The sequence below is a fragment of the Nyctereutes procyonoides genome, unplaced genomic scaffold, assembly GCF_905146905.1.
Source record: "Nyctereutes procyonoides isolate TBG_1078 unplaced genomic scaffold, NYPRO_anot_genome, whole genome shotgun sequence".
Taxonomy (NCBI): domain Eukaryota; kingdom Metazoa; phylum Chordata; class Mammalia; order Carnivora; family Canidae; genus Nyctereutes; species Nyctereutes procyonoides.
Genome location: NW_026575033.1, coordinates 14,912,136 through 14,935,494, shown reverse-complemented (window position 1 = coordinate 14,935,494; position 23,359 = coordinate 14,912,136). Strand labels below are relative to the sequence as shown.

The 23,359-nt window shown below is 32.7% G+C and overlaps 1 protein-coding gene across 2 annotated transcripts in view; it reads right to left on the bottom strand.

The window, feature by feature from the left end:
• The window catches only part of NBEA (neurobeachin), a 672,481-nt gene that overhangs the window by 351,940 nt on the left and 297,182 nt on the right, over positions 1-23,359 (bottom strand). For both annotated transcript variants that reach the window (XM_055317362.1, XM_055317363.1), the window contains exon 34: positions 2,658-2,719. In XM_055317362.1, coding sequence (XP_055173337.1) covers positions 2,658-2,719 — 62 coding nt within the window. The remainder of the gene's footprint in view (positions 1-2,657; positions 2,720-23,359) is intronic.

Below are 23,359 nucleotides of genomic sequence, written 5' to 3'. Positions count from 1 at the left end.
TCAGACACTTGTAATATGATCTCTCATGTAAATTTAGACCATATTTTGCACACAAACCAGTGGCAATACTAAGTTTATTCAGGAGCTCTATAAGAAGGGAAGAAGAAACTAATATCCTTAATAATAGTTGTTAACATGATATTTCCGAAATGAAAAGCATAAAAATAAAAGCATCTAATGTTTTGTAGCAAATGAAAGGAAAACAAATACTGAGAGAAATGTTGCATTTTTTCTTTTTTCAACCCTTTGCTACCTACTCTCTCCAAAGTTTTATCCTTCAATAGTTTATCTAAATTTGGAAAAAGAAAAAACCCTTTTTAAGCAAATAAATAAACTGGAAAATTCCATTTGCTTTGGAAATTTAATAATGTAATATAGTCAAAATGCCATAATAAATCATAACAGCATAGAGCTATCAATATTTACAAAAAGCTGACTATAAAATAAAAGAACGTATCAGAAGTCTGTAGCTTTAAAGATTCCTCAGGTTTGCCTTCCACGTTGGCACAGACAGCCCTAAAAACTTTGCTAATTCACCTGGGATCAGCTCCATTGTCCAAGAGATGCATTAAGGCCTGTAGAAGAGAACCCAGCTTTGGAGAGTGCTAGCTAGGCCAAGCAAAACTCCATAGTATCATTAACTGTATTTTTCTTTATCAGAAGTCAGCTACTGCTACAGTTGTCTGCTAATGGATGAAAATAGGATATAGAGTATTTTTGATTTGAGCAGTAGAGAAAATGACAGATTATTTTAAGAAATTTTAAATGCATGTGTAATTTTTGTGGGTCTTAAAACCAAGATTTTATACATCTGTGGAATAAATAATGATCATCAAAGACGGCTTTATAAGCTAATTTCACAGCAGAATAATAAACTCCTCTTACCTGAACTGTATTAAAGGAAGATTATTACTCCTTTGTTTCTTTAAAAGTATTTTGTGGAAAGCAACACTTCCCTTTACAAAATAGCAAAAAAACCGTAACTATTTTTTAAAGACATACATTTTGCAGCCCCTTAAATGAGGTATATTTAATCAATTAACCACTTGAAATATTTAAATACACTCTAAATTATTTAAGAAATTCAACTTAAAAATCAAACTGAGAGACATGTTTATAATATTGCTTTGCTGAAACACTGAAAGAAAGTGCACTGCACAGAGTGCTTAAATTTCTCACTCTTCCTTTCAATCAATATCTGAGGCAAAGTTTCATCTCTAGGGCCCTTAATGGCAGGAATTCCTGGAGCCAGCAAATGAGTAATGTTAAACCTATGATTAGATGATGAGGCCATCAAAGACACTAGACCCTAATGCTACATTCTTCTTTATATCTCTGAACTGCAGTAAAACCCTGAGCTAAAGAAGAAGGAATTTTAAGCTACGTTTTTTTTCCGCAAAAGCATTTTTTTTTAAATAAATGTGCATTATCAAGAACTTAAAAGGTCCGAACAGCTCCCTCAGAATGTCTCTTGAACTCAGGACTCTGGCATTAGGTAACAATTTTCAAATGCTCTGCAGATGAACCCCTGCCAGAGATGCTGTTTTCTTTAACTTCTTCTTTATTAATATTCTTCATATTTTTTCTGGCTGAAAAAGAAGGAAATGGACCTAATGGATTCCCTATGAATATATTCTTGAAGAAAGTAAACCTGAAGACTGGAACTCAATAGGTAAGTTTTGGTTATTTTGTGTTTGCTAATCTATTGAAGAATCACTTGAAGCGATATTGTTGTTTATTTGTAAGTTAGCTGTGGCTTTGGGCAGACCTCAAGGTCAGTAACTAGGAACAGTTTACATGTATTTTTATTTTTATTGAGGAAACTAGGGATAAAAGTAATAGCTACCTATTACAAACATACATAACCTGTTTTTCTTGTTTTCACATTACAAAATATTTAATACTTATATGAAAATCAGGATCACTAGGGTTTCTTGACAGAGCTGGTAAGAAGAAGGATCACTGGATCCCTAATTTTAGTTATAAGAAAAGTGTATTAAATGTATTTTTAGTTTACTATAACTGCTAAAAAGAACACCCAACAAATACAAATTCTATTTTTAAATCTGATTATTAAATAGCATAAGTAGATTTTTAGAATTTACACTGAAATATATGAATTACATAAAAAAAGAAAGCAACAAGGTATTATATCAAAGATCACACTCACTAATGAGCTATATTTTAGACTCAGGCTATTGCATAAAAAAAGACTTTGTTTTCATTATCTCTAATAGAAGAAAACATATAACAATAAATGTCAAAATTATAAATTCCACTGTACCATTTTTAAAAGGTGGAATGTAAAGAAGAGCATCAAAAGATCTATAACAGATTATATATATGTGTGTGTGTGCGTGTGTATATATATATATATATGCAGATAGAGGACAACAGAAGGATAGGAAGGTGGGCAAGAATAAGATAGCTAAAGAAAGCAGAAGGGAGAGGGAGATTGAATCAATATTTACATGTTATGATCATCTACATAAAAATACATCTTAATATAAGTTATTTTTTCATCTATGCAGTAAGAAATGGGAAGTTTTAAAAATATATAAACATATACATTTATATGCACATAAGCATTCTACTGCTAATGAAATTTAAAAAAACCTCATGGAGTTTAACGTAATCTAGTGAAAGAGATTTCCTACCTGAGAACAAAGCAGCATAACAAGCTCAACCACAGACGTGCTGGACTTCATACAAACAAGGCCTGCAACAAAGAAAGGTTGAACAAAATGAAATTACAATGGTAGAAATGATCATTCCAAGTTAATTTCTTAAGTAATTTTAACTTGCAAAAACTTTCTTTAAAACAGAACTAAAGTAAAACAAATGGCAATATTCACTAAAATATTCTTAGGGCATTAATTTTAAAATATTCAGATATTCAAGAAGATGTAAAACATACTAAAAATTGACTTCATGTTTGGATTATTTATTTGGTCAAGGCATTTCTTATATTTAGACAAGGTGGTTAAGGGTAGTTATCAAAATTGGTGAGCTTGTTAGGGCTACTTTTATTCCAATGACATTTGCTGTGTGATTGTCTCCTGGAGCAAAGTACAATAATCAGTGAAGATCCACCTAAATTTTCTTCTAAAAGATAAAATTAAGATAATTTGCAAATAGATAACTCCCCATAGACTGTCAGTTGTTAAATGTTTTTAAAATATTAAAAAATGAATTTCACAAACAAAATATTAAATGATGTTTATAAAATCTTCTACGGTTCTGTTTCCAATGTCTCTGAACAGATATCAGAAGGGTAAAGAATGAACTGTTATAATTTGTACATAATGCTACTACTCATTGATCACTTACTGTGTGCTAGGCACTGTGCTGATTGCTTTATATTCATAGTTTCATTTAATTCTTATTTCTATTCTGTTACATACTATTATTATATCCATACTACAGTTAAGAAAATATTCTTCCCATAAACAGTTTAAACATTAATTATTCATCAAGACTTTCCCAATTGAAAGGATGACTCCTGAATAACATATAATAAGAAAGCAGATCATGGCAGATCATGATTGGTGTTTTGGGTTTTTTTTAAGTGCCAACAATGGAGGGAGATGTAACTAAGGATTAGGAGCAATCCTGGGTTGAGAGTATGTAATCATAACAGTTACTAAATGTAAGAAAAAAAAGTTTTAATTTTTTTTCACTTTAAAAAAATAATGTTTGCTTTTTCTTTTTAATGAGGTAAAAGTAATCAGTAAAAGCACTGGAAAGCAAGAAATGCCATGGTCTTACATTAGTTGTTGCTAAATGGAAAGTTGAAGTGAAACCAGTTTTTTCTTCTTAAAGTGATTTCAATAAATAGTCTCAAATGCCTTCTAGGCTCTAGCATGTATATTTATTGTAGGTAGTGAATAAATAGCCTTTTGTGCCTACTCTGCTAACAGCCCTATCCTTATTGTACACATGACAGAAAAAGCTGTAAAAAGGCACTAGCATTCCATCCTATCAGATCTTTGGGGAGACAGTTAGCTAATGAAATAAGAGACAGATGTGAAAAGCTCATTTAAGAGACAATTGCTGTAATTGATCAGCAATTCTCATGCTCAGGAGCTAGAGAGTCAAAAAGATTAATGGGACATTTATCACCTGTTGGCTACTCAACTATTTCAAATTCTGAAAAACTAAGTAAAAGGCTAAAGGACTATGCATAGCAAAAGAATCATAATTATGATATGTACTCCATATCAATTTACATTTGACTGTAGACTATATAAAGAATAATTATTTAAAGAATTATTCACATATTTATTTTGTGTATAGAATTTTTTAATAGATAAAAACTTGAAGTAAAAATTAGGAAAAGCATGCATTTGTATTAATTTCTCACAGACCGATTTTTTAAATGAACTTCTAAAAATTCCTATGTAACAAGAATGCTTATAATTTTTCACAAATTCTATTATAAGGGAAATACAAACAAATGTTCCCTCAATGCTTTGTTCAAAGGACATGACAACAAATTGACAGCACAGCAAAACTGCCATTTGCAAGCAATATGGCCATTGTGATTTCAACTCCATAGATCCACACCCCTTTACTACTGCGTTTTTTCTAGTTAGTTTTGAACAGAATGAATTAATGGATTCCCCTTAAAAGGATAAAAAAATCTAACCTTGACAATGAGAACACAAGCAGAGGCAATTCTGTAAGACTTATCAACCTTCAAATATTACACAATCACTTTGGTTGGAAGTACTTCTAGGTGTCAACATAAGTATTACTAAAACAAATAGGCAAACTCCAATGTTTTTTAATTAGAGATACTAAAAATAAAGCAATGTTTAATGATACTATCCTTGCACACTTTTTAAATAAAGAAGTACCCATATCTGAAAGTTTAAGATGTAAGAATAAACATTCTGTATTAACTTTAATCATAAGTTCAAGAAAGCCGCATTTATCTAGTAATGCTATAAATAATGCAGGCTGTATAAGCATAAGGCAAATATTCTATAAGTGTGTACTTCAAATACATTGATTTTATGCTTTGTGTGTATGGCAAGAAATTCATAATCAAACCAACTCATTTGGTATCTACTCATATGAACAAAGTATTGTGTTAGTTCTGAGGAGTTTATAGTAATGCATAAGACATTATCTAGTTTCCCATGTACTCAATGTTTTAATTTAAATATAAGGTTATCTAACATTTACCTGGAGCTTTATCATTTACAAATCATTTTTATAGATGCCCTCTCATTTGATTCTCTTTTAACTCTTTATTATTGCCTCATATGATAGATAAAACATGAAGATTCAATGATTATCATCATTGGTAGAACTGGAACCCGAATTCAAGTCACTTAATTTGAAAGTCCATTTGATGTTTGCTGCAGAGCTATTTAAATAATTAAACATGAATAGGACAGCAATACATTACTGTGAGAAAGGTCATAATAGTTAAGTCCAAGTGGGGTGATTTTGACAGTTTCTTGGAAGAAGGCAGCATGTGTTGGTCAGACATGGGGAAAAAAGCACTATCTTTAGCAAAGCAGAGGAAGAAGGGAACAAAAATATCTGATAAATCCCCCTTTATTGTTTGGGGGATGATGAGTAGAGTATAGGAGGTGTCAGAACGTAAGGCTTAGGACTACAGTAAAATTCAAAGATAAAGATCGAAAGCAGTAAAATTATACATGTTTTTAAAAAAGGAAGAATTCAGTGCAAGTTATAAAATGGAGGAAATGACACTAAAACTAAGTTACCAGTATAAAATCAACTTCTGGAGTGAATACAATAAATACATGAGCAAAGGAGGCTTGTATGTAAAGGAGGTATTCGACAGTGAAGAAAGCTATCTAGTAAGAGCTTTTGAATATATTGTGAATTACACTGTTGAAAGATAAGGTCAGCTCACTGAGTGGCTAACATACAAGCACTTGAGATGATTAATTAGATGGACAAATTTGAGGTGGTCCAGATGCAGGAAGCAAAGAATGAACAGAACTCAGTAAACCATCATCCAAAACACTGGCAGTTCTTTTGGGTTCCCTGCTCCTAGGTGTAAGAAGTCAGTTTTATTTTCAGAACTACGCTTCCTCACCATAAACAACAAAACAGAACACCACCAAACCCCACTAAAATATAAGATGAAAGTGAAGTTAGAAGTTTGACCTTTGGGACAAAGCTTCTTTCTTTAACACAAGGAATACTGCAAGCAAGGTACAGTGATGCTGTTTTACTACAGAGCTGTTAGACTCTTCTGAGTCAATCTGAGATTCTGACTTTATGTATCTGTAGAATTAGATAAAGTTGAAAGAGCCCTTAAGCTTTAAAATAATCTACAACAATTCCAGCTTTAGCAGGATGTTTGTCACAGTAAGAGGAAAAGGGTATGAAGCCTTACAGAAAGGGCAAGAAATCACATGCATTAACAGAATGGCAACTGAGTGGCTCAGCTGGTTAAGTGGCTGCCTTTTGGTTTTGGCTCTGGTCATGATCTGTGTCCTTGGATTAAGTCCCATGCTTGGGCTTAATGCTCCATGCTCAGCAGTGAGTCTGCTTGAAGCTCCATGCTCAGCAGTGAGTCTGCTTGAAGATTCTTTCCCTCTCCCTTTGCCTCACTCCCTGCTCATGCACTCTCTCTCCAATCAATCAATCTTTAAAAAAAAAAAAAAAGAATAGAAATCACAGCCATAGGTGGGGTTCATCTTTTAAGCAGTGTCAGAGTTTTCTTTCAGCAAGGTTTCTCTTCTAAAAGAGGAGATATATAGACATCTATGACGAGGGCAGGGCTCTGAGTATATACTCAATAGATTCCAACTAAATGAATAAATCTAGAGAATACCATTCACTGAGCAACTGCTACATTTGATGGAAAAAAAATAAGATTTTGAGAAAAAAGTATTTTTGGGGAACAAGAGCCCAATTCATTAAAAAAACATTTATTGAGTGTAATATCTAATGTGCTAAATATCATTTCAGGTACTAAGCAGAAAAAGGGGAAAGTGGCACAGATTTTGTAAACAAATAATCATGACATGGAATCCTAGGAGATACAAGGAGAGTATCAAGTGTTAGAAGTGCAGCTAGGTAGTGAGAAACTCTGCTAAGAATTCTTAGAGTATGTGATACCTGAGTTGGATGATGTTGAACTTCTCTGGGCAAAAAGAAAGAAAGGAAGGTCATCTGAGGCTACAGGAATATCAGAGGTATAAAGAAACATGAAATAGCTAGTAAAACAGAGTTGGACAATTATGTAGGGTTGTGCAGAGGACCAAATGCAATGAGTGGAAATGAAAACAGAGAGGGAGACAGGAAGCAGTGCCATATATGGTGTGGATTCCTCGTGGCAACAAGGGACAGACAGAATCCCATCAATTTTGGAAAGATCCTTTTTCTGACAGTGCATAGGAAGAGATCCGGAACTGCAGGGTCTAGTCAAGATAATGAAAGCCTGAGCTGACGGCAGTGGCAATGCAAAGGCAGATTTGAAAAACATTTTGGAATGAGACAATACAGTATTTAGACAATGGAATATCAGGTTAAAGGGTAGGGTGAAGGAGCAATGGAAGTGTCCATGATGATACCTTTACCAGAGCTAGAGAAAGCAAACGATGAAGTAGGTATGTGGAGAGAAAGTGCTTTCATTCTGGACAAAATTAGGAATATAGACAAAAAAAATAATGTTGAGCTTTAGGAGTGTTTGTTTTTGAGGAGTGTTTGTTTTTTAAGGTACATATGCTGTAACTCTGACAAACTGGGTTTAAATAAGTCTGGCAAATAGCATGGTGCTGAAGAAAATATAATTGTGTAGTTTTTATAACAGTCCCATTAGTAGACTACCAGTATTGACCCTACAAGTACTTTTAAGATCTAGTTTTTCTGGGCAGCCCTGGTGGCACAGCGGTTTAGCACCGCCTGCAGCCCAGGGCGTGATCCTGGAGACCTGAGATCGAGTCCCACGTCAGGCTCTCTGTATGGTGCCTGCCTCTCCCTCTGCCTGTGTCTCTGCCTCTCTCTCTGTCTCTATGAATAAATATTTAATAATTTAATAAAAAAAGATCTAGTTTTTCTATTTCTCCTCACAATAAAATATGCAAGTTAGTTTTCCATCAAATACACAGGACTATTCCGGTAATTTGAATTTTAAAAATCAAGTCAGTCTTCCCAGGACTGACTTTTTAAATAACTTTCTAATGATTTTAACTTTCTTAAATTCCAAAATTAGTAGAGATTGAGTGGCAATGAAATAGCTTCATCTCTCAGTAATAAATGTTAGAACTATAGACTTTGAAAGGAATTGTACAAGGTCACTATGCTTCTTCACTTGCTTTAGTGTCAGTGGTGTACAGTTGGTAATTTCTTCAAAACTCTCTGTTCTATGTAGTTTTTGCATTGTGTTATATAAAGCATTCTAAAATACAGTATAACCATAAAGTGTCTTTGATGACCTCTGCAGTACTTACACATCTCTATCAGCATAATAGCAATTTCCTTTGTTTTACATCAGCCTTTTACTTTTTTATCTGCAATATACAATTTATTTCTCTATGTCATCACTGTGTATGCTCCAGTATTTAAAAGACCACTTTCGGTTTTACCATTTAAGTCATCTTAACTTAGGTCAAAACTTAAGAATTAGTAAACCAAGTAATTTGTGTGGCTTTCTAAATTAAAACCAAAAAACCAAAACCAAACAAAAAAATCACTATTAAATATCCTTTGAAACAACAATAATGGATTGATATTAATTACTATTGCTGGAACTAATATTAATATGTGCACAGGTAATACTTACTGTCACATTTCAAGATTTGCCTACATGTTCATTCAAAGATTTTAATTTAAAACTGCATTACAATGTAAACAATTATAGTATTACCTTATAGAAACTAAAATAACATTAAGCTAATTTTCTAAGAAGCCTTTTTAGGTACTATTAAACCACTAGTTTATTTTTATATTTAGATTATAAATTTTAAGTGAAAAAAACCCCTCAAAATAGTCTAGAGACAGAATTCATTCATTCACTAACTTATTTTAGTTCATTAAAAATCAGGTTATCACCAACTTATGGCATTCTTAATGTCTTTATAATTAAGGAACAAAACTGAAGTCTCTGGGTATAGCACATATTGAAGGGGTAAGAAAACTTTTGTAAAAGGCACAGACAGTATTTTAGGCTTTGATGGCACCATAAGTTTCTGCCACAACTACTCAACTCTGTCACTGTAGTGCAAAAGCAGCCACACAACACATAAAATAAATGAACCTGGCTGTCTTCCAAAAAAAACCCTACTCTGTGCAAGGTATGTGGGTACATGTGCATGTGTGTATGCCTGGGTATAAGAAAAAGAGAGAACATGTATATATATGCACATATACTCACATACGCATCTACAGATTTTTAAAACTGCAGAGGAAATTATTTCTAAAATATACCTATGATGCTTTATAATTTCAAATCCAAAGAGTTCTGAATAAAAGCTTTCTTGTAAGATTGCCACAAACTCAATTATCAGCAACATTTCACCTACATAATATGATGTTCTTTTTAATCTTTATGCCACTTAGTGTAAATAGCCCTATGTATTACTACAGACATGTTAAATGTGTCTGATTAACAAACACCCCATATTCCTCCAAAGATACTATGAAATAACATATAGGTACCTATTATCTTTCTTAAATCCCAAAGTATCTACATCTAGCTCTAAGGTTTTGAATAAGGCATTTTAGGCATTTCTTAAAAATTTAAAAATGTGACAGCTTTATAAAAGTGAGAAATCAGTGGTACTCTCACACAAAATATTTTGAAATATTCATAAAGAAATTAATATTAATAATAATTTAAAAGCAATTTGATATTGTATCTTTCCCAATTGAAATTCCATATTTTCAGAAGAACAAAAAATCTATTTCCATATGGGAATGGTTGGCTAAGGGCTTTTAAACAGGAAATCTAGAATATGTAGATCACTCAGCAATAAAATTAATTGTAATCATAGTTACACAATACCTAAATAATCATTTTGACTGATTTATTTTTTAAAAAAGCTCTACTTTTTGTTGTTAGTGTGTTGATGTAGCCTAGGAGTCTTATAGACTGTGGATATTTCTTTCTTTTTTATAGTTTTGTTTCTGCTTAGAATGTTTGCATAACGATAGGGCTGAAGTTTCTAAAACTCATAGATAATTCTTTCACACGATAGATTATAATAAAAAATGAATCTATAGTGATGTTTAATACACTGATATTTACTAGTGACCTGATTATATGAGCCAAACTGAAGAGAATATTCTAATGGTACCATTAACACCTATTAAATATAAAACACTGCCACAAATTTACTCTTTTGTTACTTATGCTTTAGAAACTGTCATTTTGTGCTAGCTCATCAAAAACATCATATCAGGGGAAACATCCTGGCAAATTCCTAATGTCCAATGTCATTCTTTTCTTGTCCATGAGACTTTAAACATTTGTTTGCATGTTCCATTTAAGTATCATTTTTCATTTACACATACTAAAAAAGATTACAACTTCCAAATCATTTGGGATTAATTAAGTTTTGAGTTGGCTCTCTCTTGAGACATTTTCATTTAAATAATTTACTTATGGAACTATAAGTAAGCCACTGCTGTATGCACAGAGATGATACAATCTTTGACCACAAGGAGCTAACAGCCCCGTTACAAAGATATTTATGAAGGGTTCTAGAGAGCATTATACTGAAAAAAAAATATAATAAAGCACTATGCCTCAAAATAACTTAAAATAATTATTTTTGAAGTTTTCATTAAATATTTTGATTCATTGTATCAGACTTGTTTCTACTACAGGAAAGATTGACCTGACTGTCTTGCCCTTTTCTTGACTTCTTGATTTAATCACAACAGCAATGAAAAAGGATGAAATAAGGGAAATAAGAGACATTTTCAGTACCATAAATCATTTGAATCCCTCAATTCTCTTTGGGCTAAATTTAATTATAGAACCAATTGTTATTCCTATCCCACTTCCCTACACCATTTTTTTTCTCCTTTCCCCATGCTCCTTCAAATTCCAAAAAACCTCAATTAAATTCTAAAACTACTAAAGTATGTCACGTCCAGATTTTGACATTGCCCAAGAAAAGACTCTCTCGTCCCAAATAATCATGAAGAATGATACTTGTTTTAACTCTGTATTTCATTTCAAGAAATGAAAGAACAGAAAATATTCCAAGTTAGTCATATAATTAAACCACATGGTTAGTCAAATAAAAATGGCTATCCTAATGCCTTCATATTAAAAAATAAAAAAACTGATATTCCAAAATATGAGTTTCTCCTTTTTTAAACAGTGTATATAAATATACAATTTGTTTAGTTATAGTTCTAAACTACCCAAATTTTGACTTTCATTGATTTAGATTCTCAAATAAGTACATTCAATAATTTTAGGTTCAGAAATTTCAATAAATTTAAAGTTGTTTTTGTGGTAACATACACCTTTAAGTCCTTTATTCTTGGGTTCAGATAAACACTGGCTCTTTTTCTTTCAAATACTTAAATGCAATGCAAAACAGAAATGTTATGCATTTCTTAATAATGCACTTATGAATCTAAAATTTAAAAAAACAAAGAAATAATCAGTAAAAGGAAATCATTTAACAATTATTGTGATTATGGCATATGGCAGAAAAAAAGTTAAAGTAGGCTCAATTAGAGATTAGTCAGATGAGCCTCCTTTATTTTCAAAAGTACATAAACTTTATCCAGTAATTATAGGCTTAGATTATTGAAGTACTCTGAGAAAATAAACTAGACCTTAACAAAGTTATTTATCTGTGCTGAAATAAATTCTCCAATATGACCAAAATTGATTTTTACTAAATTCTGCATTTAGGGCAAAATATTAAACAGGCATGTAATCAATTCAGTTTTATTCATTCTTAGTAAAAAGAAAAATAGGAAGTTCTTGAAAACTTGGAAGAACTTGAAAGTTCCTTAAATGTTACAATATTGAAGATAGTCTCAAAAGTTACAGAAATTATTTGTAAGCATATGATCCCATCCAAGCAACAATGTATTGGGAATATATGTCATGGGTTATACCAAAAACAAAACAAAACAAAACAGATCACTGAACTAACAAGAGTATTTTGTTTATATCAGAAAATCCTACATCAAACTCACACCAATCTAAAATTCAGAACAATAATTGGGAGTCAAATTATAGAACAGTCAAATAACAATGCAGTAAAGAAATCAGCATGTGCATTGTGCTGCAATTAAAAAAAAACACTTTAAGTATAAAGTATTAAACCTACTTATAAACTAAAAGCAAGCTGTGCTTCTTCTTCTAAACCTTTCTGCAATAATAGATCTATTATAAACAACAATTATGTTTCGAAACAGTATAAATGGGGAAATCTACAAAGTGGTATCAAGTAAATAACCACAAAAAGAGTCTGTCAAAAAGTAGAGTTAGTAATTTCCAAGAATTAACGACATTCAATGATGTCATTAAAGTAATTCCTATTGTAATTACAAAAAATATTGGAATTGAGAAATAACAACAGGAAATATCTAACTTGAAGTAATGTAGATACTAATCTTAGAAAAATGACTTAGAGGGCAGACCCGGGGGCGCAGCGGTTTAGCGCCGCCTGCAGCCCAGGGTGTGATCCTGGAGACCCAGATCAAGTCCCACATCGGACTCCCTGTATGGAGCCTGCTTCTCCCTCTGCCTGTGTCTCTGCCTCTCTCTCTCTAGCTGTGTCTCTATGAATAAATAAAATCTTAAAAAAAAAGAAAAGAAAAGAAAAATGACTTAGAGATCACTCCAAGATCAGCAATCACAAATAGTATTATTAAATTTGTAAAACAGAATGTTTGATATGAACAACTCTACTCTTGTCAGTGTATCTAGCCTCACGATGTCTTTCTATATCAAAACAAATATGTAAATAGAAAACATGTTAATGTAAGGATATTTTCTAGTTTAAACATTGCAAAGTACAGCTGTTGAAATTACCTGTGTAGACTTTTCAAGTAATTAGCTTCAAAGTTAAAATAATATCCATACAGAAAACTATCTTTGTTTGGATTTACTGTAATTAGAATAACCCTATTGAGTATGAAGAGGACAATATTTTAGGCATGGATAACAGCATGTACATTATGCATCACAGGCAATATTTCCAAATGAAGGAGAAAAGGAGAAAATCAACTTCTAGCAGTTAAAACTGGTCACAAGCCTAAATTGTAGCTTTCATGGATTCTATTACACACATTAGATTTTATTTTATATACAATCTAGTAAGTTCTGCTAGCTAGATACCAGGCAAAAATAGATTAAAAGCATTGATATTACATGGACAGGAGGTGCGCACACAAAGAAAGCAGTGAAAACAAAGAGCTACACAGGAAAATAACTTTGAAAGAGACACAAGGAGAAAATCTTAATCTTCTAGGAAATATCCACAGAGGCAACAGCTCTACACACTTATTGGCTTAAAAATAATTGAAATAAAAAAAATCATATTGATGGAAATCCAGCCATGTATGGCAAAACTTACAATCTTGGTTTGCATTTCTGTATTCTAGAAACATTAATAATGAAATCATTATCTTACTGTCCTTTGCAATAATGGGACTAAAAACTAGATTTATGAAGCACTACAATTTCTGGGGAACATAACGAAATGGAGTCCATTTGGGTAGAAGAATACTAGAATGATATGAGGTAAGGTCTAGGAAGTAGTTACAGGAAACCAAAGATGCTCACTGGTAAATGAGGAGGTTCCTGGGGAAAGAGTAGAAAAGCTTATTTTTCTTGTGATACAGAGTCCCTGAATTGCAGCAACTCCAGCTAATTAAGGAGCATCTGTAATGTGGAAAACTGTGTTCTGAAACCTGAGGAGGACAGACTGGAGGCTGATGGTCAAGGGTGACATGCCCTGTGCCTGACCTCGCTATCAGAAACTAGAGACAAGGAACAACAGATCTGGATAGCAGGGATCAAGGGCCAGGAAAAAGTGTGCATGTATGTATTCTCTTTGACTGTACACTGGTGTTTCAAACACAATGTAGGTGGACACTATTAATTATCTGAATGTTAGTAACAAACAGTTTTTACACTTCTTTCTAAATATTTTAACATTGAGGTTTACCCAATTTTATTAGCATTACAGAATCCTTTAATCTGAATTCAGCTTTTAAATAAGTCAAAGAAGCTCTGGACTAAAACTCTGAAGATCTGGTTTTAGTGGACAATCTAAATAGCTACATAAACTTCAGTTAAGACACTTGCCTTCCTTGGCACTAAAACTCTTTGCTGGTAACAGCAGATTAATTATTTTAAAACTTTAAAAAAGTACAACCTAAGGCAATACATTTTACTTCATGATTCAGTATATATAATCGAAAGAAATGTTTTACAAAATAACACTTGCTCTTGCTGTGTGCTATACTCTGATCTATGTTATGCTATGTCATGATATGCCATTAATAAACACTACCAGGGTGTCCTTTACTGATTATACCATACCACTAACGGGACACAATCTGCAGTCTGAATGTCACTAGAGTTGAACTGCCTCATGTTTTTATATGGCCCACAAGCTAAAAGTGGTTTCTTACATTTTGAAATAGTTGGGGAAAAAAAGAGGAATAAAAAAAAAAATTCATGGCACTTAAACTTATTTAATATTCACATTTTACTGTTCATAAATAAAGCTTTATTGGGACATAGCCAAGTTCATTCCTTTATATATTATGTGTGGCAACTTTCTCATGACAATGGCAAAATTGAGAACTTATGACAGAGGCTGTATGGCCACAAATCCTAAAGTATTTATGTTTGGCCTCTTATTGAAAAAAGTTGCTGATTCCTGTGATAAAGGAACACTAATAGTTCTTTCTAGCTTGGCTATAGACGGTTCTAAGTGCTTCATGTCTTACTGGGTTAACATGGGAACAGAGTGGGAAGTAGATGCATGATAGTACAAAGGAAATGATGTAGAAAAGTATGGGTTCTTGGTCATTTAGGCATTAGATTTCTCTTTCATTCCATATTTGGAAACAAGCATGAAAAGTGGGAAAATTGACAGGCAGTATTTAGTAATAGTATAAAGAGAAAAATCATTTATAGAATCTCTTCCTGTGAGTCCATAGGGCTTTAACTTGTAGCTCTTAAGTGTTTCATCTGAAACACTGAAGCTCTTAATCCATCAGTTTTATGATGGGCCCAGTAAAGGCTGGTAATTGTTTTAGCAAGGATTAGTTTTGGAACTAAAGTTGCCGGTTATGTTGCATTGTATTCATAAGCATATGTCAAATTCACAATGATTAAATAGGTATTGGGTAGAGGAAGTGAAGCCAGTGGCTTCTCTTTACTTTAATATTCTTTACCTGAGTTGAAACTTCCAACTGTGCTTTTTAAATATTTCCTTGTTCACATTAAACCTTTATTTAAGCACTAGATCTCTTTCAGTAAAATCTTTTTGTTCTTTTAGCCTTTGGAAGTTTGCTAGATATTTCTTGGTCACATTTGATTTTGTCCCTCCCTGTTCAAAATTCTTCCAAGGATGACTAGGAGCTAGCTGTTTGTTTCTGCAGAATAGATGTATTTGGCAGTAAATATCCCTGCCTTTCCGTAATTTTCAAAAGTAGTCATGAACAAATACGTACTTTTCTGTCCCTGGTTCTCCATCAGGTTTAAACCTGACCAACATGTCAACCACAATGTATTTTTGTGCATGTCGTACCATTATTTTACTTTTGTTTCAGGAATACAGTTGGGAACAAAGCAATGTCAAGGTAAGTATCATTTTTTTAGAATACAAATAAAACTTCAAGCATTATACTGAAATATGTTACTTCATGTGTAATATTAAAAATTGGTCATGTCATCACTCATTAAATCCTTAATATTGCAATATGGTAATCTAGGAATTTTTGCTTGTTTAATGTTAAATTATACTCTTGTCTCTATTAAGACCAAATACTGAAATCTTCTTGACTATAGAAAACAATATCACTTGTTCTATCCACAAGTGTTTTTGGGAGTACTCTGGTAGGTCCCAGAGACCTTGTGGAGTCTGATCCAGTAGGTGACAGAGACATTACCAAGTAATTAAACACATATAGGTGACTTTCTATAATTTTAACACATGCTTTAGAGAAAAAGCACACTGTGCTATTAAGGTTATAACAAGGGAAACTAACTTAGTTCAGAGTATCAGGTAGTCTTCTTAGAGCAAGTCTATGATACAGGATCTAAAGGATCATCCAGGCAAGTCCAGGTAAATGGAAAGCATTTTATGGCCATTAAAAAAGCATTCAATCACGGAAAGACTTTTCTGAATCTCTCCTATTCTTCCATGACTAGAAAGAAACACAACGAATTCATTTGCTGATTCTATAATATGAAATTAAAGGATTTCATAAATAATCCATAAATTGGCGTCTATTTCAATCAATCACCCTACCAACTGGCACACAAGGATATTTATATGTGGCAAATACATTGTCCCTGCCATTCTACCACCATTGCCAGATGCTGCTAAGCCATAATTTAAAACAATAGTCAATTTTTCTTATGTAGGAATCTACTGGAGTTTTACATCCCTGCCATGTAGGGCCACAGGTGCTGTGGTTCTACTTTGCTGAGTGCATGCTTTGCATGAATCTATTAAAATAGAAGGAAAAACTATATAATATTCTCAAAAGTTGTTTAAAATATGTACCTTAATATTATAAAATTAAAGTGTATAACTTTTATGCTCTAATATAATCAGAATTCAATAAAAATGTGGATTTTTCTTACAGTAATGTAAAGGGCACAGATAGCCTAAAGAAACTCAGGATTAACACTGTAAAATACTCATATTTTAGAACTATAATGTCCAAAATAAAAATATAAAAATATGTTTGAAATACTGGAAAATATAACCACTATAACATGATACAACTGCTCAGTGATATATTTCCCCATTTAAATTTTCCAATTTAGTTTTTCTTTCTCAATTATTTACATATTTATGCATAAATATTTCAGAAAGTAAAAAATAAAAGCCTATACTGATTTCAAGCTTAGTTTCTGGAAGATCCCACATAGTTTATTATACTGGTAAATGTTACATCTAAATCAATATGAAGGCAATTTTTTCACAATATAAAAATGCTTCTCTGCCTCAATATATACGTAATGTGTACCTTCCAAAAATGGACTTGTTATGAAATGTCGTATGTTCCATGGAGTATATGAACCCTGTCTTCATATTATTAGCTGTATATCAAGCATCCATACATCCTTATTTTCCAAGCTCATACCAATTGTGTGGGTGTAACTCTAAATACAGGCCCTTCTCAATTGAAATGTGCTATTTGCATGAAAAATTATATGAATACCTTAACTTTTTTAGAACTAAAGAGAAACTCCCTTTCTAAAGTTATCATGTAATGTATGATACAGGTACTACACTTTATTATTTTGTGAAATAAAAATATTTTTCAATCATCATATCAAAGTAGATATCCATTTCTTAGTAAGGGATAAACTTGTCTGCCACTGATGGCAAATTCTTTGTATTCAGTTATTCCTTTAACAGTTCAGCTCTGCCATCTGTGACTTTTAGATTACTACTCATGGCTCTCCATTTGTATGTTGCTATTCATGTATCCTGTCTCTGTGAAGAAGATGCATTTCTGTATCCTCCTAATTTCTCTCCTGGGACACTAGAAGATGATATGTTACCTTTGAGTATATCTCTTAAGTAAACTCTTTAGTAAACACAGTTTCTCTGACATCTTATCAATGCTTAATTTTATATTAAATTGTTGGAATATAGTTCTAGCTCAGCTAGTCAATGAGTATAAAAGTCATTTAATGAATGAAAAAATAATACTAGTTTGAAGACTAGTAAAAAGCTGACATTTTTATTTGACAAAGCATGTCTTTTTTATGTTAATATCTCTATTGGCTAAAAGAAAATTTCCATATTGAAACACTAAACTGTGACATTGAGATGTTTTATTTAAGATGAAAAGATTATCATTTCTATTTTTAGAGAGTTTTATTTCCACATTAGAAGCTATCTATGATGAAAAAAATCTTTGTTACCATCTACATTTAGTAAACATTAGTGTTATTTTTTTGGACAATTTAATTTCTTCCTCTTTGTAAGGAAAAAAGTAACTGGAACAAGATGCTCAGAACATTAGATCCAATTTGAAAAGAGCTATGCCTTCCAACACAGAATCCACTAAAACTAAATTAGAACATCTTTAAAAGGTAAATTGAGTAAACAAGGGATGCGGAAAAGTTAAATTCCATTTAAATTTCCCTCAACCCATGTCTATTTCTATCCTATAAATTATCCTTTAAGTTTAGAAGTGTCCCTGGCTCCCTCCCAAAACACACTTTTCTATTTGGTCTGACCTCTTCTTGATGTCCTTTCTGCATTAATTTCTCTTATTCCTATCAAGCATCTTCATTTTTACATCTCCAGAAGGATTTTTTCCCCTCTATCTCCTGACATAGATTTCCAAACCAAGAATAAAATCCCTTATAGTCACATGAAACTCTATTAATTTTTCCTTTCATATCATCATTAAATTTTTCCAATTGCTGGTCTACATTGAACAGACTATCCAAACACTTTCACATTCTATAATGCTGTATATGTTCCTGGAACTCTTCTTAATTATCTTCAAGGTAATCAAAAGTGACTTATGGAATAAAGGAGTCTATTTTTAGACTTTCTCTTAACTTCTATAGAATACCTACTATTTCCATGTATAAATAAATATGCATCCTCCATATTCAGTGACTATGTTATTTTTCTATTTTGATTCAGCTTTCTGGTTTACACAGAATACAATGTGACCATTCTGAATGTACACTTCTTTGAGTCAGGATAAATTTATGTGTCCACGTGGTCATCAGTACAATGTGCCTGCTCCCCATTCCCACAAATTCCCTTGTGCCTATTATCAAACCTCTATACATCCCTAACCCCAGGCAACCATTTTCCTGCATTCTACACAATAAAAAAGATGTGTTCTTTTCCAGTATTTCATAAAAATAAAATCACACAGTATGAACTTTGAGCCAGGTTGTTCTTGCACAGTATTTCTGAAATTCATGGATTTTTCTATGAGTATCAGAGTTTTTTTATTCTTGAGTAGTAATCTGTATCATATAGACACACAAGCATTTATTACTTTTTGAGAAATAGAGTAGTTGTTTCAGTTTGTGGTTGCTATGCATGTTGCTATGAAACTTTATAAGTATGTGGACATATGTTTGCATCTCTCTTGAATAATTATTGTAGAATTTCTGGATCAAATTTCAATTGAATATTTAACTATAAAGTACTACTAGGGGTACATGGGTGGCTAGGTTGGTTAAGTATCTGCCTTCAGCTTAGGTCAAGATCTTGCGGTCCTGGGATAAGCCTAGCATTGGGTTCCCTGCTCAGCGGAGAGTCTGCTTCTGCTTCTTCCTTTCCTCTCTCTCTCCCTCTCCCCATGCTTATGCTCACACTTGTGTTCTCTCTCTCAAATACATAAAATCTTAAAAATAAAAACAAAACCAAACTGTTTTTCAAACCTGTACCATGTTACATTCTCAACCAGCAATGTATGCTATACTTAGGATTTTCTACATACTTGGTAATTTCACTTGCATTTAAAAATAGTTTTACTTCCTCCAATCTGTATGTCCTGTATTCTTACTTTTTGCCTTACTGAAGTATTTCGATGCTTCAGTAAAAGACGAATTAAAGGGTATAAATAGAGTTACAAAGGCAAAATCTTTCCCTTCTCAATCTCATTGGTTTTTCACTATTACCTATAACTCCAATCGCCAGTTGTTTTTTAGTAGGTACCAATTTTAGGTTGTTTGTTGTTCTCTTTGGGACCTGTTTTTCTCAGAGATCTTATTATGAATAGGTGTTGAATTTTAACAAATGCTTATTCTATACCAATTAAAAATGAGAATTTTTTTAATCTATCTACATATTTTTGTATTCTCCTTTGTGTGTGTCTAAGTTTCCATCTGGTATCCTTAACTCTGCTTGAAAAATTTATTTTGACAATTCTTATAGCACAGATGTGCTGGCAATGAATTTTATCTTTTGTTATCTGAAAAAAACTTTTCTTTCTCCCTCATTTTTGAAGATTATTTTCATTAGATAAAAAAATTCCAAGTTGTAAGTCTTTCTATTAGCACTGTAATGATGTTCCATTTGCATAATTTGTATAACTTCTGACTAAATGTTGGTAATAATTTTTATTTTTGTAAGTAATGTGTTTTTCCTCTGACAGCTCTTTAAAATTTTAATTTAAAATTTAAATTATCATATATTAAAATTGACTTTTTTCACCTGGCATAGAAACTTCCATGGGATTTTACACATATATTAATTCATGTATGGTCACCACCATCAGCACACAGAATAGTTCTATCATCTCAAGAAATCCCTTGTACTATGCCTTTGTAGTGACAATCTTTCCCCATCCATAACCCCTGGCCACTGCTTATCTGTTTTCAATCACTACAGTTTTGTCTTTTTGAGAATGTCCAAAAAACAACCCCTTGAGACAAGCTTTTCTTATTTTTTAGGATTTATCCAAGTAGAGCAGTCCAGGGTGTGATCCTGGAGACCGGGGATCTAGTCCCACATCAGGCTCCCTGCATAGAGTCTGCTTCTCTCTCTGCCTGTCTCTCTCTCTCTCTCTCTCTCTCTCATGAATAAAATCTTTAAAAAAAAAAAAAAAGGACTTATCCAAGTAGAAAGATTTACCGATACTTTGTTCCTTTTTTTTTTTCCTGCCGGGTTGTATTCCATTGTTTGTATGCACCATAGTTTGTTCTTTTAGTCAATGAAGCACATTTGAGTTTTCCAGCTTTTGGCTAAATAAAGCTGCTAAGAACATTTGTATACAGGTTCTCATGTGAAAATAAGTTTTCACTTATCTAGGGGATAATATCAAGAAATGGGATTACCGGGTAATTGAATAATAAGCAACTTCCAAGTATTTTCCTCAGTGGCCATCACTTTATATTCTCAAAGCCAAAAATGAGTGACAGTTGCTCCAAATTCTCCTCCATGCTTGGTATTACCATTACTTTTCATTTTAACTCCTATCCATATGTTTGTAGTGCTGCATGATTGTGGTGTTAATTTGCATTTACCTACTAAGGATATTGACCATCTTTTTACGTGCTTATTTGACATCCTAATATTGTTATTGGTGATGTTAATCTATTCAAAGGACTTTAAATAAGTTGTTGGTTTGCTTAATATTGATGATTGTTCTTTGAAATTTTCTCCTGAGCGCTAGTTTTGAATACCTTAATTTTGATGATGCATATTTGTGTTGATTTTGCTTGCAGTTAGCTAAATTCCTTGGATATTAGGAGTTATAGTTTTAGAATCATTTGGCAATTACTATATATACATGTATATAGTATATATGAGTATGTATATAGTGTATATATATATGTACATGTATATAGTATATATGTGTGTATATGTGTACGTACACACATATGTATATATAGAGTCTTAACTTCTTTCTTCTTGGACTCCAATTCCAAATATATTTAACTGCTTGATTTATATATGGGCTCTTGTGGCTCTGTTCTTTTTTTTTTCTGTTCCCCTTTTATTTTTTTTTTTCAGCTTCAGTTTGGAAAGATACAATTCTGTATCTTGTAGAGTTCATGATTACTGTCTTAGTCAATGTATAATAAACTATTAATTCCATTAAATGGATTTTCTTTTTTATACTGTCCACTTCTCTCTACTTTGGGTTCTTGTTTTCCTTTTACTTAATCATCGGGGCAGCTGGGTGGCTCAGTCGTTGAGCGTCTGCCTTTGGCTCAGGTCGTGATCCCAGGTCCCGGGATCAAGTCCCACATCAGGCTTCCTGCAAGGAGCGTGCTTCTCCCTCTGCCTATGTCTCTGCCTCTCTCTCTGTGTCTCTCATGAATAAATGAAATCTTTAAAAAAAATACCTAATCACCTTTATGACAGCTGATAGTGCTTGTCTTCTAAACTCATCACCATCTCTGTCATTTTTATCAACTGATTTTCCTTCTGGCTTGTGCTACACTGCTTTACCCTATGTCTAGTAATTTTATTTGGATACTGGTAATTGTGATTATTGCATTGTTAAGGGTGTGCATTTTGCTCTGCTCCTTTAAAGTGTGTCAGGTTTGCTCTGACAGTTGAATTATTGGTGGGTCAAGATGATTATTTTGAGAGGCTTATTTTTAATTTTTTTTGTTTTAAGGGTGGATCTACACTAGAGCATCTTGTACTCTAAAAATAATTCAACTCTACTACTAATGTGTTACCTTTCTGAGCTCTCTACTCACTGCCTCCAGTAATGTGAGGACTCACCACTCTGGCTGGCAGAGCTAAAACAATGCTCTCTCTTCTGTGAACTAAAAAAAATATTCACTTCAAAGCCCCTTAATCATATTTTGCCAGTCTCATGAAATTTCTTCCTTTATACATTTAATATTCAGCAAAGGTTCAAGAGGCCCATTCACAGGTTTCTATTTTACTATGCAGCTACCTCCTCCATGGAACTGTGCTCTACAACTTCCTGACCTCTGGTCACTGTCTCCCCAGTTCACCAAGATTGCTGTGTTTTACTTCAGATTCCCCTTCTATACAATATTCCAGAATATCGTCCAGGCAAAATGTTAATGGAAATCACTGAACCCAACTCAAATTATTTCCATTTTTTCAGGGATTATAATTCGCATTGGCTTACTGTCCAAGATCTAAAAACTGTTGATTTCTATACTTTGTTCAGTTTTCTAGTGGTTACATTTGGAGGGCAAGTCCACTCACTGACATTCTATCATGACAAAAAAAAGAAAAAAGAAAAAAAGGAAATCATGCTAAATATTTTAGAATTTTCTTTCAAAACATCATGTCACTTCCCCTTTCTTTCTATTCCTTGTCAACATCGTATGAAGGACTAACAATACTAGAAAAGTTTTAATCCTGATTAAAGACACCTTGTTATTTCATAGGTTTTAATATGATCTCCCCTTTTTTGAAAGCACAGAGAAGGCAAAGACAGGACCTTATGCATTTAACGTAAAATCCTTAAACTATATATTATACTATAACCATAGTATACCATATACTATGGAACAGATACTAAAAGATATTCTGATCTTCACAATAGATTATAATTTTTATGCAAAGGCCATCGGCTGTCACCATTGTTAAAGCATTGATTATCGATGCTGACTCAAGTGATACACCTGATCAATCATGCACATCCCTTTTCCATCTTGTGGATTCATACAAAAACCTTTCTGAAGATGTCGTTTCTGAAGGATCAATTCTTTAAAGTTCCA